The 20,119-nt window shown below is 29.6% G+C and overlaps 1 protein-coding gene across 1 annotated transcript; it reads right to left on the minus strand.

Moving 5' to 3' along the window:
* Window positions 1-16,749: 16,749 nt before the first annotated feature.
* Window positions 16,750-17,036, minus strand: BDBG_17196 (uncharacterized protein; the record flags this gene model as incomplete). The annotated part of the gene is made up of 1 exon (XM_031724974.1): window positions 16,750-17,036. A coding segment is annotated over one exon (286 nt), but the record flags the coding sequence as incomplete, so codon positions are not given.
* Window positions 17,037-20,119: the final 3,083 nt, after the last annotated feature.

The following is a 20,119-nucleotide window of genomic DNA, read 5'->3' on the forward strand; positions in this document are numbered from 1 at the left end:
TCTTCACATTGATGTTCTCTGATATCTATGTTTAGTTTCACTATATAACAAGTGTGAATGTCTTTTGAATCATCAAATTCTGTGAGAAGTCAGAGTCTTGATAAGGAAATATACTGAAGATTATAATATTTTATAATTGAAGATTTAATCATTGTATAATAGCATAGACTGCTGTCTATCATGACTTTCATATTATACATGTTATCTATTATAGTAGATACAAGAATCACATTTATTGTCATTTTCTCTTCAAATTATTATCATCTGACCTTTTCAAGCTTCTGCTTGTGAATTTGAATAGAAGCTAATATTTTCCCTGTTTCATTGAGACATTCTCATAGTTATCTTTCAAATCCTTCTCTAATGTAACATGGTTGATGCAGACAGACACTGATTTATCTTTTAAGTGAGAAGGTATGTAAGCTGATCAACAGTTGAAAGTAATATACTCTAATCAGTTACAGTTGATACATACTTCTTATTGACATTGATCAGTGACTTCTTCAGAAGTGATCTCAGAGACTCAGAAGCCTGTTCAGATAGCAGAGACTCTTGTTTATATATAGATATTTGAGTCTACTCAGTTTATAGTATATGCATCATTGTTGTTGTTTCTCAGCACAGATGTATAAGTGACTGAATTATTTCTCAGCACAGGTGTGTGAATATAATATCTTTTATCACTGTTCTGTATACTCTTAAGCTTGATAAGACAGTTATTCAATATCTGAAGCTGTGTGTAGAAGTCTTTATAAGTCAGGTCTTCATTTATACTTATAAGAGTCTGTAAGAGTTCAAAAGTGAATGTCTTCTTAAGCCTACTAATCTTTATTCAATTCTCTCAAGATTAATCACCTGCTTCTAAGATCTTGATATCGAAGTCAGAGATGAATGTTATGAGAGAAGTGTTTCTCTGTCAAATACTCTATAATCAATCTAATACTTTCTATTGTATAGCAGTGTCTTAGAACAGAATATCAAGATATTTAATAATATTATCAGATGTTTATAACACTGATTCACATACTTTCATTCATGAATGAAACTTTTGTTTCATGTGATTCTTCAATCATTCATTGATATATTAATCTTGATTGATTAGTGAACTGGTAATATCTTTATTCACACTCAGTTTCATGAGTATTTTCATTCTCTATGATGAGTAGAGAGTGAGATCAGAAGTATTAAAATATACAGAAGCATCTAAGCATTCTTTCAGTGCTTTTATATTCAATTCTGTAGATGTTGAAATTGCATGAGTTTCTTGTTGAGTTAATCATTGAATTTTCTCATATTGAAGTTGTTGAGTTATATACATATCAGCTATCTGTTGCTGTTGTAATTTCAACATTGCTCAGAGCCACTGTGATATCACATCTATGCTCACATTCAAGAGTTCTCTCATATTATTATTAGACATGATTATATCAATCATTGAATATGTGATATCTGTGAAATTGAAAGAAGTGTAATTATATGAATGTCTCATATATCTGTGATATCAGAACTCTCAGATCTTTCACTGACATTCTCTTTGTAAAATCTTACTCTCTTTATAAGATCTTGTTACAGAGTTAGAATAACTGATGAGCAAGCTTCTATCTAAGAACTCAGTATCTGTTTAACTGTTTAACTGTTTCTCTATTTCTTACACATTATTATGTGTTTGAATATCTCAGTGAATAATCATTTCTAATAAGGAGATGATGAACATTTTTCAAGTGTAAGAGGCCTACACTGAATAGATCAGTATAATATTTATAGATCTTATATAACAAAGTGAAAAACATTAGAGAAGAAAAGAAAGAGAAAGTGTGAAAATCAGTGATTGAAGTAAATATTTATACATGTATGCGGTGGTGTACGCGGTGAAACTTTGAGACAGAAGAATAGAGGTTTTTGTACATAGTGAAGCTTCGGGGCAGAAGAATAGGAATTTCATAGGTTTTCAGCTGAGGATCAGCGACTGAGAATCAGAGCGGTAGAAATCTGTGAAGTGTAACAGAATAGTCTATATGATTGATCAGGCGCAGCCCGCCACACTGCAGATGTATTATAAGATATAGATGTTCCTAGAATTTGTAAATTTCTATAGATAATTTATCTATATATATTCACAGATTACTGTCTTTCTTACAGATCTGTTAAAGAGAAGTGTTAAAGACAGAAAAATAGAACTATTTACTCTTATTCAAGACACTGTAAGAACATTTATAGAATTGAAATAAGCTTTTATAGATATTATAATACTGAATCACTTTAATTCTCACTTACTCAGTCAGTATAAGACTGATATATTCAGAAATGAGATTTATAAAATCTTTTCACAGTTGATATCAGAGATCTTTCAATGTTGAAAGAATCAGAGAATAATACTCTCTGAGAATATAGATAATGAAATATCTCTGAGAGAAGACTTTTTCACAGAGTCTATACAATACTATGAATAAAGATCAGTAATCTTCTTCTTTAAGAAGTTATCACTCACACAGAGAAGATATAATACTTATGATTAAGAGATATTAGTAATTATTGAATTCTTTAAGATCTGATAATATTGTCTTTAGAGTAGTAAGTACGCAGTGTAAGTTCTCACTAGACTGACTGTGTGACTGTGTCTGAGACCAAGATCAGATTTTTTGATAGTCTCATTATTAATTTGACTGATCTCATTACACAGGTTTAACATTAAATAGTAGTCTTATACTGTCTCAGTGAGACTTACTGTCTACTCTTATCACATTTTTCAAATGAGATCATGATTTTCACTTCTCAATTTAAATTATTTTTATTGCTTTAAATGACTTTAAATCTCATTTGAGTGTTATCAAAAAGTGTTACTTTTTAAAAAATTAAAAATAGTCTTAAAAAAACCTTAAAATGTCTAAAAATAGTAACTTTATGCTAAGAATGAAACTAAATGAGATCAAATGAGGTCACTTTCTCATTTTTTTCAAGTCATGGTTTCATTTTAAGATCTGATATATAGTCACTTTGCATGTTTTTTTAATGACTAGTCCCAGCGGGATTCACACCAAGAAATGTATGAGACCAGATCAAATGAGACCAAACATGAAATTCATGATCCCGGCGGTCAGTCTAGTTCTCACTGATTATATAAATCTGTGTTACTTCTTGATAATAAAGAGCTTGACAGAATGTTAAATCAGATAAGTGAAGCTGCTTTCAGAGTATGATTTCTATATCTGATATTATTCAGATCAGCTTAATCTCACTTTTATACTATCTAGATAGTCTGATTATAATATTATTAATAAGAAGAAGAATTCTATAAAAGAATCTCTGTCATTACTGCAGAAGAAGCTGGCTGTAGAAGATTAAGATTCTCTGAAGCTTGAGAACAGCACTGATAAGACAGCTGTATAACTTAGTATAGAAGATAAAAGAAAATTCAGATCTCTGCAGAGAACTGATACTGAAGATTATAAGCCTTTCATATTACATCTTACTATTATTGAATTAGTAAAGAATGAAATAGTCTACAATCTTTCAATCTGACTACTTTTAGAATTTATTGATAAGTTATAGCAGAGAGATATCTCTACTACAGTCTGAATTCAGAAGTTGAAAAAGAAAGAGTTCAGTTTAAACTTAAAAGAGACAGATTCTGAGTGAGATAATACTGCTAAGAAATCAAGTCACTGATAACTAGAAGAATATAAACTTCTACTGTTAAATGATTCAGTCTTTATCTCTTATATCAGAGCAGTGTGGCAGTGTGCTAGAAGTTATTAAAAATTTATTATAATAATTCTCATACTGAGAACTTCAGATTAGAGAAGACTGAAGAGCTTCTAAAATATAAATATATTTAAGATAAGCTCTGAACAGATGTTAAAGAGTATATTAAGACTTATAATATCTATTAAAGAATAAAGATTCTGCAGTATAAGTAATATAATAAGTTAATATCACTATCTGTTTCAAAGAGCTTATAACAGAATCTATTAATAAATTTCATAGTTAATCTACTGAAGTTGATAAGAGTCAAAGAATATGACTTAATTTTAATCATTATTAATTACTTCACAAAGATGACTAAATATATCTCTATTTATAAAAAGATTAAAGCCTCTGAATAGACTGATCTATTTTTATATAATATTATTTATGATCACAGTGCTCTGAAATCATTGATAACAGATTAAGAATCTCTCTTCATTAGTAAATACTGATCCGCTTTTTACTATCATCTTATAATAAGATATCTTCTCAGTATCACATTTCATCTGCAGACAGATAGTCAGACAAAATATCAGAATTAAATATTAGAACAGCATCTTTAAGTATTCTATTTATATTATCAGAATAATTGACTTAAATATCTTCTAATTACTAAATTCATATATAATAATGTAATGAATATAATCTTAAAAGTATCTTCTTTCTATACTTATTATGAATATAATTCTTTATTACTCAGTGATATTGTGAATAATATTTCTAAAAGAGAAATAGATAGTTAAAATATTAAACAGATACAGAGAACAGAGTATCTCTCAGTATCAGAAGTAAAAGCTAGATTGAAACTTTTAAATAAAATTCATAAGAAGATGATGAAAAGCATTTATCATACTCAGAAGTAGTAGATAAAATACTATAATTAAAAACATCTTTTAATAAAGTTCTTTATAGAGAATCAAGTACTACTTTCAGCAAAGAATATCAAGATAATAAGATTATATAAGAAGCTCAGTGAGTGATGACTAGAATCTTTCTCAGTAATAAGAGTGATAAGTAAGCAGATATATAAGTTAAAATTAATCTCAGAATTGAAATCAATTCATTCTATTTTTCACATCTTCTATTTAAAGCTCTATAAGTAATACTCTGAGATGAAGCTGTCTCAGCTGAATAATATTAAGATAGAGAATGATACTGAATATCTTATAAAGAAAATATTAAATAAGTAAATATATTACAGTAAGCTTTAATATCTTATTAAATAAGAAGATTATTCATTATCAGAGAATTCATAAGAATCACTTGAATATTTGAAAAATGCTGAGAAAGAGATTGCAAGCTATAAGATAACTAGTAGAGATTATGTCATTACATATTAAAGATATTAAGTAAGAAATACTGCTTAAGACTTTTTATTTTTTTTAAAGAGTTTTTTAGAGATAATTTCATAATAATGAGCTGACATTTTATGAACTCTGTAGTGCTCTTCTTCTATTTTCTCTTAAAGAGTTTTTAGAAGTTTAATAAGACTACACAAGTATAAAATTCCTGAAGCAGTTAAGAGAAACAGATATTTGAAATTAATAAGATTAATATTATTAACTTACAGATCACTGCTATTCTAATAGAGCTACAGTCTGTAGAAAAAGTAAAAAGAGAGATCTCAGAGTCTACCTACTAATAATTATACTCTTATTAAACTCATTCTTCACTGTTGAAGTCTCTGATATCAGTATCTTTATCTGTTATAAAGTTAGTACTATAACATCACAGAAGAGCATTCTGCAGAAAAGCATGAGAGATATATAAAGTATTAACTTATTAATTTACAAACTATCTCAGTTATCTACTTTAATTGAAGTGAGATTCTCTCTAATCAGTGATTTATCTTCATAGTACTTTCAATAGCAGTGTTGACTAATCTCTTCTTAGAGTCAGTCATTCTGAGATATTTTTTCATCTCAGAGACTCATACTTTCATCTTCTTTTATAAATGAGTAAGAGAGATCTCTTCAGTCTTGACAGAATTCATTAACACTTGAAGCTTTAAGACTCTTACTCTGTATTACTTAAGTATCTGAGCTCTGTGTCAGAACTGATATAATATCTTCTTATAAAATAATACTTATAAAGAGATAGAAGTCATTATTACAGATGTAACAGAAATAATAGAAGTAAGAGAAGAAATAAGTACATAAGATTCTTTCTTTCTTCAGCTATTTAGCATGATGTAGATAAGTAGCAGTGTCAGTCAGAGACTGCACTAGAGCCTTCTTACAGAGAGAAGATAAAGAAACTGCAGAACTCTACAGACTCAATTCAGCAGTATTCTGAGCAGAGCTCAGATATGCTATAAGAGAGAAACTACAGATTAAACTTCTCTGAGTCACTGTTTCTGAAATCAAGCTCTCTCTGAGATTCTCTCTGAATGATTACACAGGGTCATATATCACTGTGTTAATTGAGAGAGAGAGCAGTGTTGCAACAGTGACAGAGAGAGTAAAGAAAGAATCAGATACTGATAAGTTAACAAGTAGAAGAAATGATATCTCACTGCAAGACACAGCATCTATCATCATGACTATAAGAGAAGCAGAAGAAGAAGAAGAAGAAGATATAACAATGAAAGCAGTACTCTCATAATTCATTAACATCACTGTCTTCATCTTCAATCTGACTTTCTTAACAGTCACAGAGACTGCAGCTGCACTATAAAGATATTGATTACTTACTAGAAAATATCAGAATAAGTTCCTTATTATCTTTCAAAAATGATACTCTCATACACTCACTATTACATATAAGAGAAGAGGGAGAAAAATGTATTATAGAGAGAGAGAAATCTTTTTGAAAAATTCTGTCACTACTGTTAACTTTGTCTCTAAAATACATTACTTTTGTAGAAAGTTTTATACATAGAATAAAATATATTAAGAGATCTGTAAGTTACATATTAACTACACTTTTCACTTTTCAATTGATATATAAGGAATTTATTTATCACACAGTTAATTTGAATAGAGATGAGAAAGAGAAGATCTACACAGTTAGAAGAGAAACTCATCTATTTCTTTGTATCACACACAGTATATATACTGTTAAATCAGTTGATAATCATTACTATACAACTGTCACGCCCCCGGCCGTGTCAAGGCCTCATTGCAGTTTCACACAGCTCATTACTTTCTTGCAGATGATTTCATTCATCTCACAGACTGTTCAAACCAGTTTTCAATCACTCTATGACATCATTCAGATATATTATAGAAAGATCTAATTAATGAATATGAGAACTCTGCTTCTATACAAGGTCAGCAGATTACTCTTTCTTAATAGTGAGACACTACTGAGGTATCACTTCAGCTATTCTCACTCATGAAATAAGAGAAGAGTATTCACTCATTGTCTATATAGAATAGTTAGATACTGACTTCTCATTAATGAAGTCAGTGATTTGTTTTTCTTCTACTGAAAGATATATAAGAGTTACTGCATTTCTCATACAATTTTAGTATATATACTAAGTATCATATCTGTGATATTCTCACAATAACTCTGTAGTCTACAAGCTTGCTATTTAAGCAAGATAGTTAAGCTCACTTATACAGCTTCTTAAACAACTATTTCTATATAATACTGCTAACTAGTCACTGCTTCAGTTTTATTATATTATAATTCAAATCACTTGATCTGATTATAAGTTTGAATCAGTCAAGGTTTAACAGACTGATATAACTCTATACACTCATACTAAGATTAACTCAATCTCACTCTCTGAGAGAAACTTCACATCATTCTCTAGAGTGTGTACATCTCTACTCTGACAGAAATCTGAGATTTCTGAACTCACTGTATACTTTAACATGAGCTCTTCAATTACTCTGTCATCACTGCAGCCTCTACACATCTATATTCATTATAGAGATAGAGAGATTAAGATTGAAGATTCTTCAAATTATAAGAGAAATACATTGTCTAAATTTCACAACTTTACTTATATTCTTGAATGAAAATTTCACCTTAATCTGAGCCAGTTTAATACTTATAAGATATAAGTAATATACATTATCAATCTTCTTGAAGGCATCTCTGTAACTACTTGAGTTATTAAGAAGAGAAAGCTTGAGTATATCAATACTGTTATAACTTAAGAAGAATTCAAGAACTTTCTACTGAATCAGATCAAAGATCACTGCAATCACAGCTTTATAACAGTGCAGTGATTCAACTCATTATATTAATAAGATAATGAGAATTCTTTCAATTTTAATACAAGATTTGAAGAATATTGAGAGAAATTAATTAATAATTTGAATCAATTAAAAATACAGCTTTATCTCATAAAGCTGACTCATAAGATGCAGATAATAATATCACAGTATCAGAGTTCATTAATCAATTATACTGAGCTTGTCAACTTAGTCTTCTAAATCTATTTAAATAATTAATACTCTGAGAAAAAGACTAATAAGATCTCTTCTAAGTAATTAATAATAGAATCTAAACAGTGCTGTAACAGCTTCAGTGTGAAGAAAGTAAAGAAGAATTTCAAGTATTCTAATTCTTCACTCACTGTAAGGAAATATTAAAAAAGATTTAATAAAGATCTCTGTTTTAACTGCAGAGTGAATAATCACTATACTAGTAATTATAAGAAGTCAAAGAAGAAAAGAAATTAAGAAGATATCTTCTTAAAGTTAACTTCTCTTCTGACAAATGTATCTATAAAAGATAAAGAAGAGAAAGAAATGAAGAATTAATAATTCTCACATCTCTGAATTTATATTACAATCATAATAAAGACTCTGAATGAGAAGATATCAGTGAGATATTTACTTAACTCTGAGATGAATATTAACTTCATATTCTATTTCTTTTCTTTAATGAAGAGTTGAAAGAAGATAGATCTATCAGATTATATAAAATTTACTGATGAAATGAAATGTTATTATTTTAGTTTAATTCAAGTGAAGTGTATGATCACAGACTTAGAAGAAATCTTTAAGAAAAGTAGTCTGCTTCTTCATACAGTTAATATTATAGATAAGAACATTATTCTAAATCTTTTATAATTGAGAGAAAACAATTCTCTCATTGACTGAGTCACTCAGATGTGACAGTATTATCTCACTGATAAAGAGACAGTGATAGAGAAATCTGAAGAGTTTTATTGAAAGAATCTTGAGAAAAAGATAGAGTTAATATACTGTATAGCAGATAACTGAGACTTGAGAATAGATGAAGAAGTCATTATTCTTACTATAAGATTAGCAGCAGTATTTATCATTGAAGATGAATATATATAATATCTCTTTACAGATTATAAGAATATCTTTTCAGAAAGAGAAGCAGTGAAGTTTTCTGATATTAAGATATAATATAAGATTTATCTTGAAGATGATGTAACAGTGCTGTATAAGTCTCTTTATAACTTGTCTATAAAGAAATTGAATGTTCTGTGCAAATATCTTGAGAAAGCATAATCAAAGAACTGAATACACTCATCAAAGAGTCTGACAGAGATGCTTATACTCTTTATACTCAAGAAGAACAGTAGACTATGTCTATGCATAGACTACAGAGATCTTAATAAGATGACAGTTAAGAATCACTATTTATTACTATTAATTAACAAGATGATTGATTAATTATCTGAAGCAAAGATATTCTCAAAGATTGATATACAGAATATCTATTATAGAATCAGAGTTAACAAAGATAATGTTTAAAAAAACAGCTTTTCATACTAAGTACAGCAATTTTAAATATCTTGTTTTATCTTTTAATCTTTGTAACACTTCAGTGCCCCGATGGCTGAATGATTAATGCAGCCACCTGGTAGCACCTTGGCATGGGAAACCAAGGCGTGTGGGTTTGAAACATGCAGGGAATACATTAAATCTGGAACTCAAGCACCTCAGGTTTCTAATAAATACAGAGGTGTACAAATTGCTTCAATAAATTACTCTATGTTTCTGAGCTGGGAAGTTATTATCGCATGTATCTAATTGTCACTTCTTTGTATTTTCCTATGTTCTTGTTATCTTGGCATGGTCTCAACACCTGTATTTCCTTCTGTATAATCAACACTTAACCTGTATTTAACATCATACAAGGACTCATCATAAGCTCCGCTTGCATATAAGTATAATAAAAGAATAATAATAATAATAATAATAATAATAATAGTAACACTTCAGTCATCTTTCAGATCTATATAAATGAGATACTGTGAGGTCTTGTCAATATCTTCTGTATAGTATACTTGAATAACATTCTAATCTTCTTAAAAGCAGAGAAAGAACACAATACTCATATTCAAGAAGTGTTAAGTCACTTAAGACAGTATTAACTGTATACAAACACTGAAAAATGCTCATTCTACATGCAGAAGATTGATTTCTTAGATTATATTATTAAGATAAACAGCATTTCAATGAACAGAAGTCAGATCTCTGTTATTAAAAACTAACTGATGCTGTAGATATACTGTGAGATGCAGATATTTCTAGAATTTATAAATTTCTGCAGATAATTCATCTATATATATTCACAGATTACTGCTTCTCTTACTGATCTGTTAAAGAGAAGTGTGAAAGACAGAAAAATGAAACTATTTATTCTCACTCAAGATATCACACAGACATTTACAGAATTGAAACAAGCTTTTATAGATATTATAATACTGAATCACTTTAATTCTGACTTACTCAGTCAGTATAAGACTGATGTATTCAGAAATGAAATCTGTGAAATCTTTTCACAGTTAATATCAGAGATCTTTCAATATTGAAAGAATCAGAGAATAATAAATTCTGAGAATTATCACGCCTCTGGCCGTGTCAAGGCCCTGCTGCGGTTTCACACAGCTCATTGCTTTCATGTGAATGATTTCATCCATTCTGCAGGCTGTTTGAACCGGTTTCCAATCACTCTATGACATCATTCAAATTTATCATAGAAAGATTCAATTGATGAATATGAGAACCTCACTTCTATATAAGATCAGCAGATTACTCTTTCTTGACAATGAGATGCTGCTGAGGTATTGCTCTGGCTATTCTCACTCATGAAATGAAAGAAGAGTATTCACTCATTGTTTATATAGAATAGCTAGATACTGGCTTCTTATCTAAGAAGTCAGTGATTTATTTTTCTTCTACTGAAAGATATATAAGAGTTACTGTGTTTCTCATACAATCTTTTTAGTATACTAAATATTATATCTGTGATATTCTTGCAATAACTCTGTAGTCTACAAGCTCACTATTTAAGTAATATAGTCAAGCTCACTTATACAGCTTCTTAACAACTATCTCTATATAATACTGCTAACTAGTGACTGCTTTGATTCTGCTATATTACAATTTAAATCACTTGATCTGATTATAAGTTTGAATCAGTTGAGCTCTAATAGACTGATATGAGCTTATGCATCTGTGCTAAGACTGATCTGATCTCACTCTCTGAAGAAAACTTCACATTATCTTCTAGAGTGTGTACATCTCTACTCTGACAGAAATCTGAGATTTCTGAACCTGCTGCATACTTTGATATAAGTTCTTCAACTGCTCTACTATCATCGCGGCCTCTACACATCTATATCTATTATAAAGATAGAGAGATTAAAATCAGAGATTCTCTGAGATATAAGAAAAACATATTATCTGAATTTCACAGCTTTATCTATACTCTTGAACAGAAATTTCACCTTAATTCAAGCCAGTATAATACTTATGAGATATAAGTAATATATGCTGTCAATCTTCTTGAAGACATCTCTGCAACTACTTGAGTTATTAAGAAGAGAAAGCTTGAGTATACTGATGCTGTAATAACTTGAGAAGAATTCAAGTACTTTCTACTGAATCAAATTGAAGATCACTGTAATTACAGCTTTACAGCAGTGCAGTAGTTCAACTCATTATATTAATAAGATGATGAGAATTCTTTCAATTTTAATACAAGATTTGAAGAATATTGAGAGGAATTAGTTGATGATTTGAATCAATTAAAGACACAGCTTTATCTCATAAAGCTGACTCATAAGATACAGACAATGATATTACAGTATCAGAGTTCATTAATTAATTACACTGAGCTTATCAACCTGGCTTTCTGAATCTATTTAAATAATCAATTCTCTGAGAAAAAGATCAATAAGATCTCTTCTAAGTAATTAATAATGAGATCTAAATGATACAGTGACAGCTTCAGTGTAAAGAAAGTAAAGAAGAATTTCAAGTATTCTGATTCTTCACTCACTGTGAAGAAATGTTAAAAAAGATTTAATAAAGATCTCTATTTTAACTGTGAAGCTGATAATCACTATACTAGTGATTGTAAGAAGCTGAAGAAGAGAAGAGACTGAGAAGATATCTTCTCAAAGTTAACTTCTCTTCTGACAAATGTATCTGTGAAAGATAAAGAAGAGAAAGAAACAAAGAATTAATAATTCTCATATCTTCAAGTTCATATTACAATCATAATGAATACTCTGAATGAAGAGATATCAGTGAGATGTCTATTTAACTCTGAGATAGATATCAACTTCATATTCTATTTCTGTTCTTTAATGAAGAATTGAAAGAAGATAAGACTTATCAGATCATGTAAAATTTACTGATGAAATAAAGTATCACTGTTTTAACATAATTTAAGTGAAGTGTGTGATCACAGACTCAGAAGAAATCTTTAAGAAGAGCAGTCTGCTTCTTCATACTGTCAATATCATAGATAAGAATGTCATTCTAGATCTCTTATAATTGAGAGAAAACAATTCTCTCATTGACTGAGTTACTCAGATATGACAGTATCACCTTATTAATGAAGAGACAGTGATAGAGAAATCTGAAGAGTTTCATTGAAAGAATCTTAAGAAAAAGATAGAGTCAATATACTATGTAGCAGGTGATTGAGACTTGAGAATAGATGAAGAAGTTATCACTCTCACTGCAAGATTAGTAGCAGTATCTGTCATTGAAGATAGATATACACAATGTCTCTTTACAGATTATAAGAATATCTTTTTAGAAAGAGAAGCAGTGAAGTTTCCTGATATCAAGATACAATATAAGATTTATCTTGAAGATGATATAACAGTACTGTACAGATCTCTTTATAACTTATATATAAAGGAATTGAATATTCAGTGTAAATATCTTGAGAAAGTGTAATTGAAGAACTGAATATACTTATCAAAAAGTTCAGCAGAGACATCTATACTCTTTGTGCTTAAGAAGAATGATAGACTATGTCTATACATAGACTACAGAGATCTCAATAAGATGATAATTAAGAATTACTATTCATTACTGTTAATTGATAAGATGATCAATTGATTATCTGAAGCAAATATGTTCTCAAAGATTGATATACAGAATATCTATCATAGAATCAGAGTTAACAAAGACAATGTTTGAAAAACAGCTTTTTGTATTAAGTACAGCAATTTTAAATATCTTGTTTTATCTTTTGATCTTTATAACACTTTAGCCATCTTTCAGATCTATATAAATGAGACACTGCAGAGCCTTATCAATGTCTTCTGCATAGTATACTTAAACAACATTCTAATCTTCTCAAAAATGAAGAAAGAATATAATACTCATGTTTAAGAAGTGTTGAGTTGCTTGAGACAGTATCAACTCTATACAAACACTGAAAAATACTCATTCTATATGTAGGAGATTGATTTCTTAGATTATATTATTGAGATGAATGACATTTCAATGAATAGAAGCTGAGTCTCTGTCATTGAGAACTGGCCAGCACTGCAGACATATTACAAGATACAGATATTTCTAGAATTTATGAATTTCTACAGATAATTTATCTATACATATTCACAGATTACTGTTTCTCTTACAGATCTGTTAAAGAGAAGTGTGAAAGACAGAAAAATAAGATCATTTATTCTCATTCAAGATACTGTGCAGATATTTATAGAATTGAAACAAGCTTTTACAGATGTCACAATACTGAATCACTTTAATTCTGACTTACTCAGTCAGTGTGAGATTGATATATCTGAGAATGAGATCTGTGAAATCTTTTCACAGTTAATATCAGAGGCCTTTCAATGCTGAAAGAATTAGAGAATAATCACTTCTGAGAATACAGATAATGAAATGTCTGTGAGAGAAGACTTTTTCACAGAGTCTATAAGATACTGTGAATAAAGATCAGTGATCTTCTTCTTCAAGAAGTTATCACTTATACAGAGAAGATATGATATTCATGATCAAGAGATATTAGTAATTATTGAATTCTTTAAGATCTGATGACATTATCTTCAGAATAGTAAGTACTCAGTGCAAGTTCTTACTGATTATATAAATCTGTGTTATTTCTTGATAACAAAGAGCTTGATAGAATGTCAAGCCAGATGAGCAGAGCTGCTTTTGAAGTACAATTTCCATATTTAATACTGTTCAGATTAGCTTAATTCTGTCAATATATTATCTAAATAACCTGATTATAATATTGTTGATGCAGAGAAGAATTCTATAAAAGAATCTCTATCATTACTGCAGAAGAAGCTGACTGCAGAGAATTGAAGTTCTCTGAAGCTCAGAAACAGTGCTGATAAGACAGCTGTATGACTCAGAATAGAAGGTGAAAGAAAACTCAGATCTCTGTAGAGAACTAACACTGAAGATCATGAGCTTCTTATATTATATCTTACTATTATTGAATTGATAAAGAATGAAATAATCTACAATCTTTCAATCTGACTACTTTTGAAATTTATTAATGAGTTATAGAAGAGAGATATCTCTACTACAGCTTGAATTCAGAAGTTGAAGAAGAAAGAATTCAGTTTAAACTTGAAAGAGACAGACTCTGAGTGAGACAGTACTGTTAAGAAATCAAGTCACTGATAACTAGATGAATGTGAACTTCTACTGCTGAATAATTCAGTCTTTATCTCTTGTAGTAGAGTGATATGTCAGAAGTTATTAAGAATTCATTATAATAATTCTCATATGAGACACTTCAGATTAGAGAAGACTGAGAAGCTTCTAAAATATAAATATATTTAAGACAAGCTTCAGACAGATGTTAAAGAGTATATTAAGACTTATAATATCTATCAAAGAATAAAGATTCTGTGATATAAGTAATACAGTGAGTTGATATCACTGCCTGTCTTAAAGAGCTTATGACAGAATCTATTAATGAATTTTATAGTTGATCTGCTGAAGTTGATAAGAGTCAAAGAATATGACTCAATTTTGATCATTATCAACTGTTTTATAAAGATGATAAAAAATATTTCTACTTATAAAAAGATTAAAGACTCTGAATTAACTGACCTGTTTTTAGATATCATTATTCATGATCACAGTGCTCTGAAATTGTTAATAACAGATTAAGAATTTATCTTTATCAGCAAGTACTAATCAGTCTTTTACTATTATCTTATAATAAGATATCTTCTCAGTACTGCATTTCAACTACAGACAGATGATCAGACTGAACATCAGCATCAGATATTAGAACAGTATCTTTAAGTGTTCTATTTATATTATCAGAATGATTGACTTAAATATCTTCTAATCACTGAATTTATATATAACAATGTAAAGAATGTAATCTTAAAGATATCTTCTTTCTATATTTATTATGAATATAATTCTTCATTACTCAGTGACATTGCAGATAACACTTTAAAGAGAGGAATAGACAGTTAGAATATTGAACAGATACAGAGAATAGAGTATTTCTCAGTATCAGAAGTAAAAGTGAGATTGAAACTTTTGAATAAAATTCATGAGAAGATAGTGAAAAGTATTCATTATATTTAGAAGTAATAGATAAAATACTATAATTAAAAACATCTTTCAATGAAGTTCTTGATAGAGAATCAAGTGCTACTTTCAGTAAAGAATATCAAGATAATGAGGCTGTATAAGAAGCTCAATAAGTAGTGACTAGAATCTTTCTCAGTAACAAGAGTAATGAATAAGCAGATATATAAGTTGAAATTATTCTCAGAATTGAAATCAATTCATTCTGTTTTTCATATTTTCTATTTAAAATTCTATAAGTAACACTCTGAGGCAGAGCTGTCTCAGCTGAATAATATTGAGATTAAGAGTAATACTGAATATCTTATAAAGAAAATATTGAATAAGTGAATATATTACAGTAAGCTTCAATATTCTATTAAATAAGAAGATTATTCATTATCAGAGAATTTATAAGAACTACTTAAGTATTTGAAAAATGCTGAGAAAGAGATTGTAAACTATGAGATGACTAGTAGAGACTGCTCTATTATATGCTAGAGATATTAAGTAAGAAATGCTGCTTAAGACTTCTCATTTTTCTTAAAGAGTTTTTTAGAGATAATCTTACAGTAATGAGTCAGTGTCTTATGAACTCTATAACACTCTTCTTCTATTTTCTCTTGAAGAATTTTTAGAAGTTTAATAAGACTACACAAGTGTAAAATTCCTGAAGTGATTAGAGAAAAGAAATATTTAAAATCAATAAAAAGATTAATATTATAGATTCACAGACTGCTGCTATTCTAATAAGACTGCAGTTCACTGAAAAAGTAAAAAGAGAGATCAGACTCTACTCATTAACAATCACATTCTCATTAAACTCATTCTTCACTATTAAAGTCTCTGATACTGATATCTTTGTCTGCTGAGAAGTTAGCACTGCAGTGCTGCAGAGAAGCATACTATAGAAGAGTATAAGATATACTTGAAGTATTAACTTATTAATTTATAAAGCATTACAGTTATCTGCTTCAATTGAAGTGAGATTCTCTTCAATCAGTAATTAATCTCTATAATACTTTTAATAACAGTGCTGACTAATCTCTTCTTAAGATCAGTCATTCTGAGGTGTTTTTTTATCTCAGAGATTCATACTTTCATCTTCTTTTACAGATGAGTAAGAGAGATCTCTTCAGTCTTGATAAAATTTATTAATACTTAGAGCTCTGAGACTCTCACTCTGTACTGCTTAAATATCTGAACTTCTTGTCAGAACTGACACAATATCTTCTTATAGAGTAGATAATACTTACAGAGAGATAGAAGTCATTATTACAGATATAACAGAAACAATGAGAGTAAGAGAAGAGATAAGTGTATAAAATTCTCTCTTTCTTCAGCTGCTTAGTACAGTGTAGATAAGTGATAATACTGATCAGAGACTTCACTGAAGTCTCTTTATAAAGAGAAGATAAAGAAACTGCAGGATTCTGCAGACTTAACTCAGCAGTATTCTGAGCAGAGCTTGAATGTGCTGTGAGAGAGAAACTACAGATTGAGCTTCTTGAAGCTGCTATTTCTGAAATCAAGCTCTCTCTGAGGTTCTCTCTAAATGATCACACAGGGTCATACATCACTGTGTTGACTGAGGAAAGAGATGATGTTACAATGACAGTGAGAGAGACAGAGAAAGAACTGAATATGAATAAACTGACTGACAGAAGAAATGACATCTCACTGCAAGGTACAGCAACTACTACTATGACTGCAAGAGAAGCAGAAGAAGAAGAAGAAGATGTGATAATAAGAGTAGTACTTTCACAGTCTGTTGACACTGCTGTCTTCATCTTCAACTGAGCTTTCTTGACAGTCACAGAGACTGCAGTCACACTACAAAGACATTTATTACTCACTAGAAAATATCAGAATAAGTCTCTTATTATCTCTCAAGAATAATGCTCTCATGCACTCACTATTACAGATGAGAGAGAAGGAAGAAAAATGTTTCACAAAGAGAGAGAATCTTTTTGAAAAATCCTGTTACTACTGTTAACTTTGTCTCTAAAACACATCACTTTTGCAGAGAATTTTATATATAGAATGAAATATAATGAATAATCTGTAAGTCACTTATTAACTATATTTTTCACATTTTAAATTAATATATAAGAAACTCACTTATCATATATTTGATTTGAATGAAGATGAGAAAAGAAAGATCTATACAGTCAGCTGAAAAACTCATCTATTTCTTTATATCATACACAGTACACACACTGTCAATCAGTTGATAACTGTTGCTATATAACAAAGATAATTTCTAATCTAGTAATCTTAAGAACATTGAAACTATACTCTTAAAGAGAAGAGTATTATTATATCTCTGACTATATTAAGACTCTGCTGCAGTTTCACACAGCTTATTGCTTTTATACAGATGATTTCATTTATCTTACAGACTGTTTGAACTGATTTTCAATCACTTTATGACATTATTCAAATATATCATAGAAAGATCTGATTAATGAATATGAGAACCTCACTTCTATATAAGATCAGCAGATTACTCTTTCTTGATAATAAGATATCACTGAGATATCACTTCAGCTATTCTTACTCATGAAATGAGAGAAGAGTATTCACTCATTGTCTATATAGAATAGCTAGATACTAGCTTCTCATCTAAGAAGTCAGTAATTCATTTTTCTTCTACTGAAAGATATATAAGAGTTACTGCATTTCTTATATAATCTTCTTAGTATACTAAGTATCATATCTGTGATATTCTTGCAATAACTCTGTAGCCTACAAGCTTGCTATTCAAGCAAGATAGTCAAGCTCACTCATACGGCTTCTCAACAACTACTTCTACATGACGCCGCTGACTAGCCACTGCTTCGGTTCCGCTACATTACAAGAATACAGACAATGAAATGTCTGTGAGAGAAGACTTTTTCATGAAGTCTATAAGACACTGTAAATGAAGATCAGTGATCTTCTTCTTCAAGAAGTTATTACTTATGCAGAGAAGATATGATACTCATAATTAAGAGATATTAGTAATTATCAAATTCTTTAAGATCTGATAACATTATCTTCAGAATAATAAGTACTCAGTGTAAGTTCTCACTGATCATACAAATCTGCATTACTTCTTGACAATAAAGTGCTTGACAGAATGTTAAGTTAGATAGATAGAGCTGCTTTTAAAGTATGATTTCTATATCTGATATTATTCAGATCAGCTTAATCTCACTGATATACTATTTAAACAGCCTGATTATAATATCATTGATGAAGAGAAGAATTCTATAAAAGAATCTCTATCATTACTGCAGAAGAAGCCGGCTGCAGAGAATTGAAGTTCTCTGAAGCTCAGAAACAGTGCTAGTAAGACAGCTGTATAACTCAGTGTAGAAGATGAAAGAAAACCCAGATCTCTGCAGAGAACTGACACTGAAGATCATGAGTTTTTTATATCATATCTTGCTATTACTGAATTAACAAAGAATAAAACAGTCTACAATCTTTCAATCTGACTACTTTTAAAATTCATTGACAAGTTACAGAAAAGAGACATCTCTACTACAGCTTGAATTCAGAAGTTGAAGAAGAAAGAATTCAGTTTGAACTTGAAAGAGACAGGTTCTGAGTGAGATAATATCACTAAGAAATCAGGTCACTGATAACTAGAAGAATGTGAACTTCTACTGCTAAATGATTCAGTCTTTATTCCTTATAACAGAACGGTGCATCAGAAGTTATTAAGAATTCATCATAATAATTCTCATATGTAGACTGACTGCGAGAACTATGAATTTCACATTTGATTTCATTTGATCTGGTCTCATACATTTCTTGGCGTGAATCCCGCTGAGACTAGTCATTAAAAAAACATGCAAAGTGACTATATATGAGATCTTAAAATAAAACCATGACTTGAAAAAAATGAGAAAGTGGTCTCATTTGATCTCATTTAGTCCCATTCTTGGCATAAAGTTACTATTTTTAGACATTTTAAGGTTTTTTTTAGACTATTTTTAATTTTTTAAAAAGTAATGCTTTTTGGTAATGCTCAAATGAGATTTAAAGTCATTTAAAGCAATAAAAATAATTTAAATTGAGAAGTGAAAATCATGATCTCATTTGAAAAATGTGACAAGAGTAAACAGTAAGTCTCACTGAGACAGTATGAAACTACTATCTAATGTTAAAATCATGTAATGAGATCAGTCGAATTGGTAATAAGACTATCAAAAAATCTGATCCTGGTCTCAGACACGGTCACACGGTCAGTCTACTCATGTGACACACTTCAGGTTAGAGAAGACTGAGAAGCTTCTAAAATATAAATATATTTAGAACAAGCTCTGAGCAGATGTCAAAGAGTATATTAAGACTTATAATATCTGTCAAAGAATAAAGATTCTGTGATATAAGTAATACAGTGAGTTGATATCACTGTCTGTCTCAAAGAGTCTATAATAGAATCTATTAATGAATTTCATAGTTGATCTGCTGAAGTCAATAAGAGTCAAAGAATATGACTCAATTTTAATCATTATCAACTGTTTCATAAAGATGATAAAATATATTTCTACTTATAAAAAGATTAAAGCCTCTGAATTAACTGATCTGTTTTTAGATATCATTATTCATGATCACAGTGCTCTGAAATC

The sequence above is a fragment of the Blastomyces gilchristii genome, assembly GCF_000003855.2.
Source record: "Blastomyces gilchristii SLH14081 genomic scaffold supercont1.10, whole genome shotgun sequence".
Taxonomy (NCBI): Eukaryota; Fungi; Ascomycota; class Eurotiomycetes; order Onygenales; family Ajellomycetaceae; genus Blastomyces; species Blastomyces gilchristii.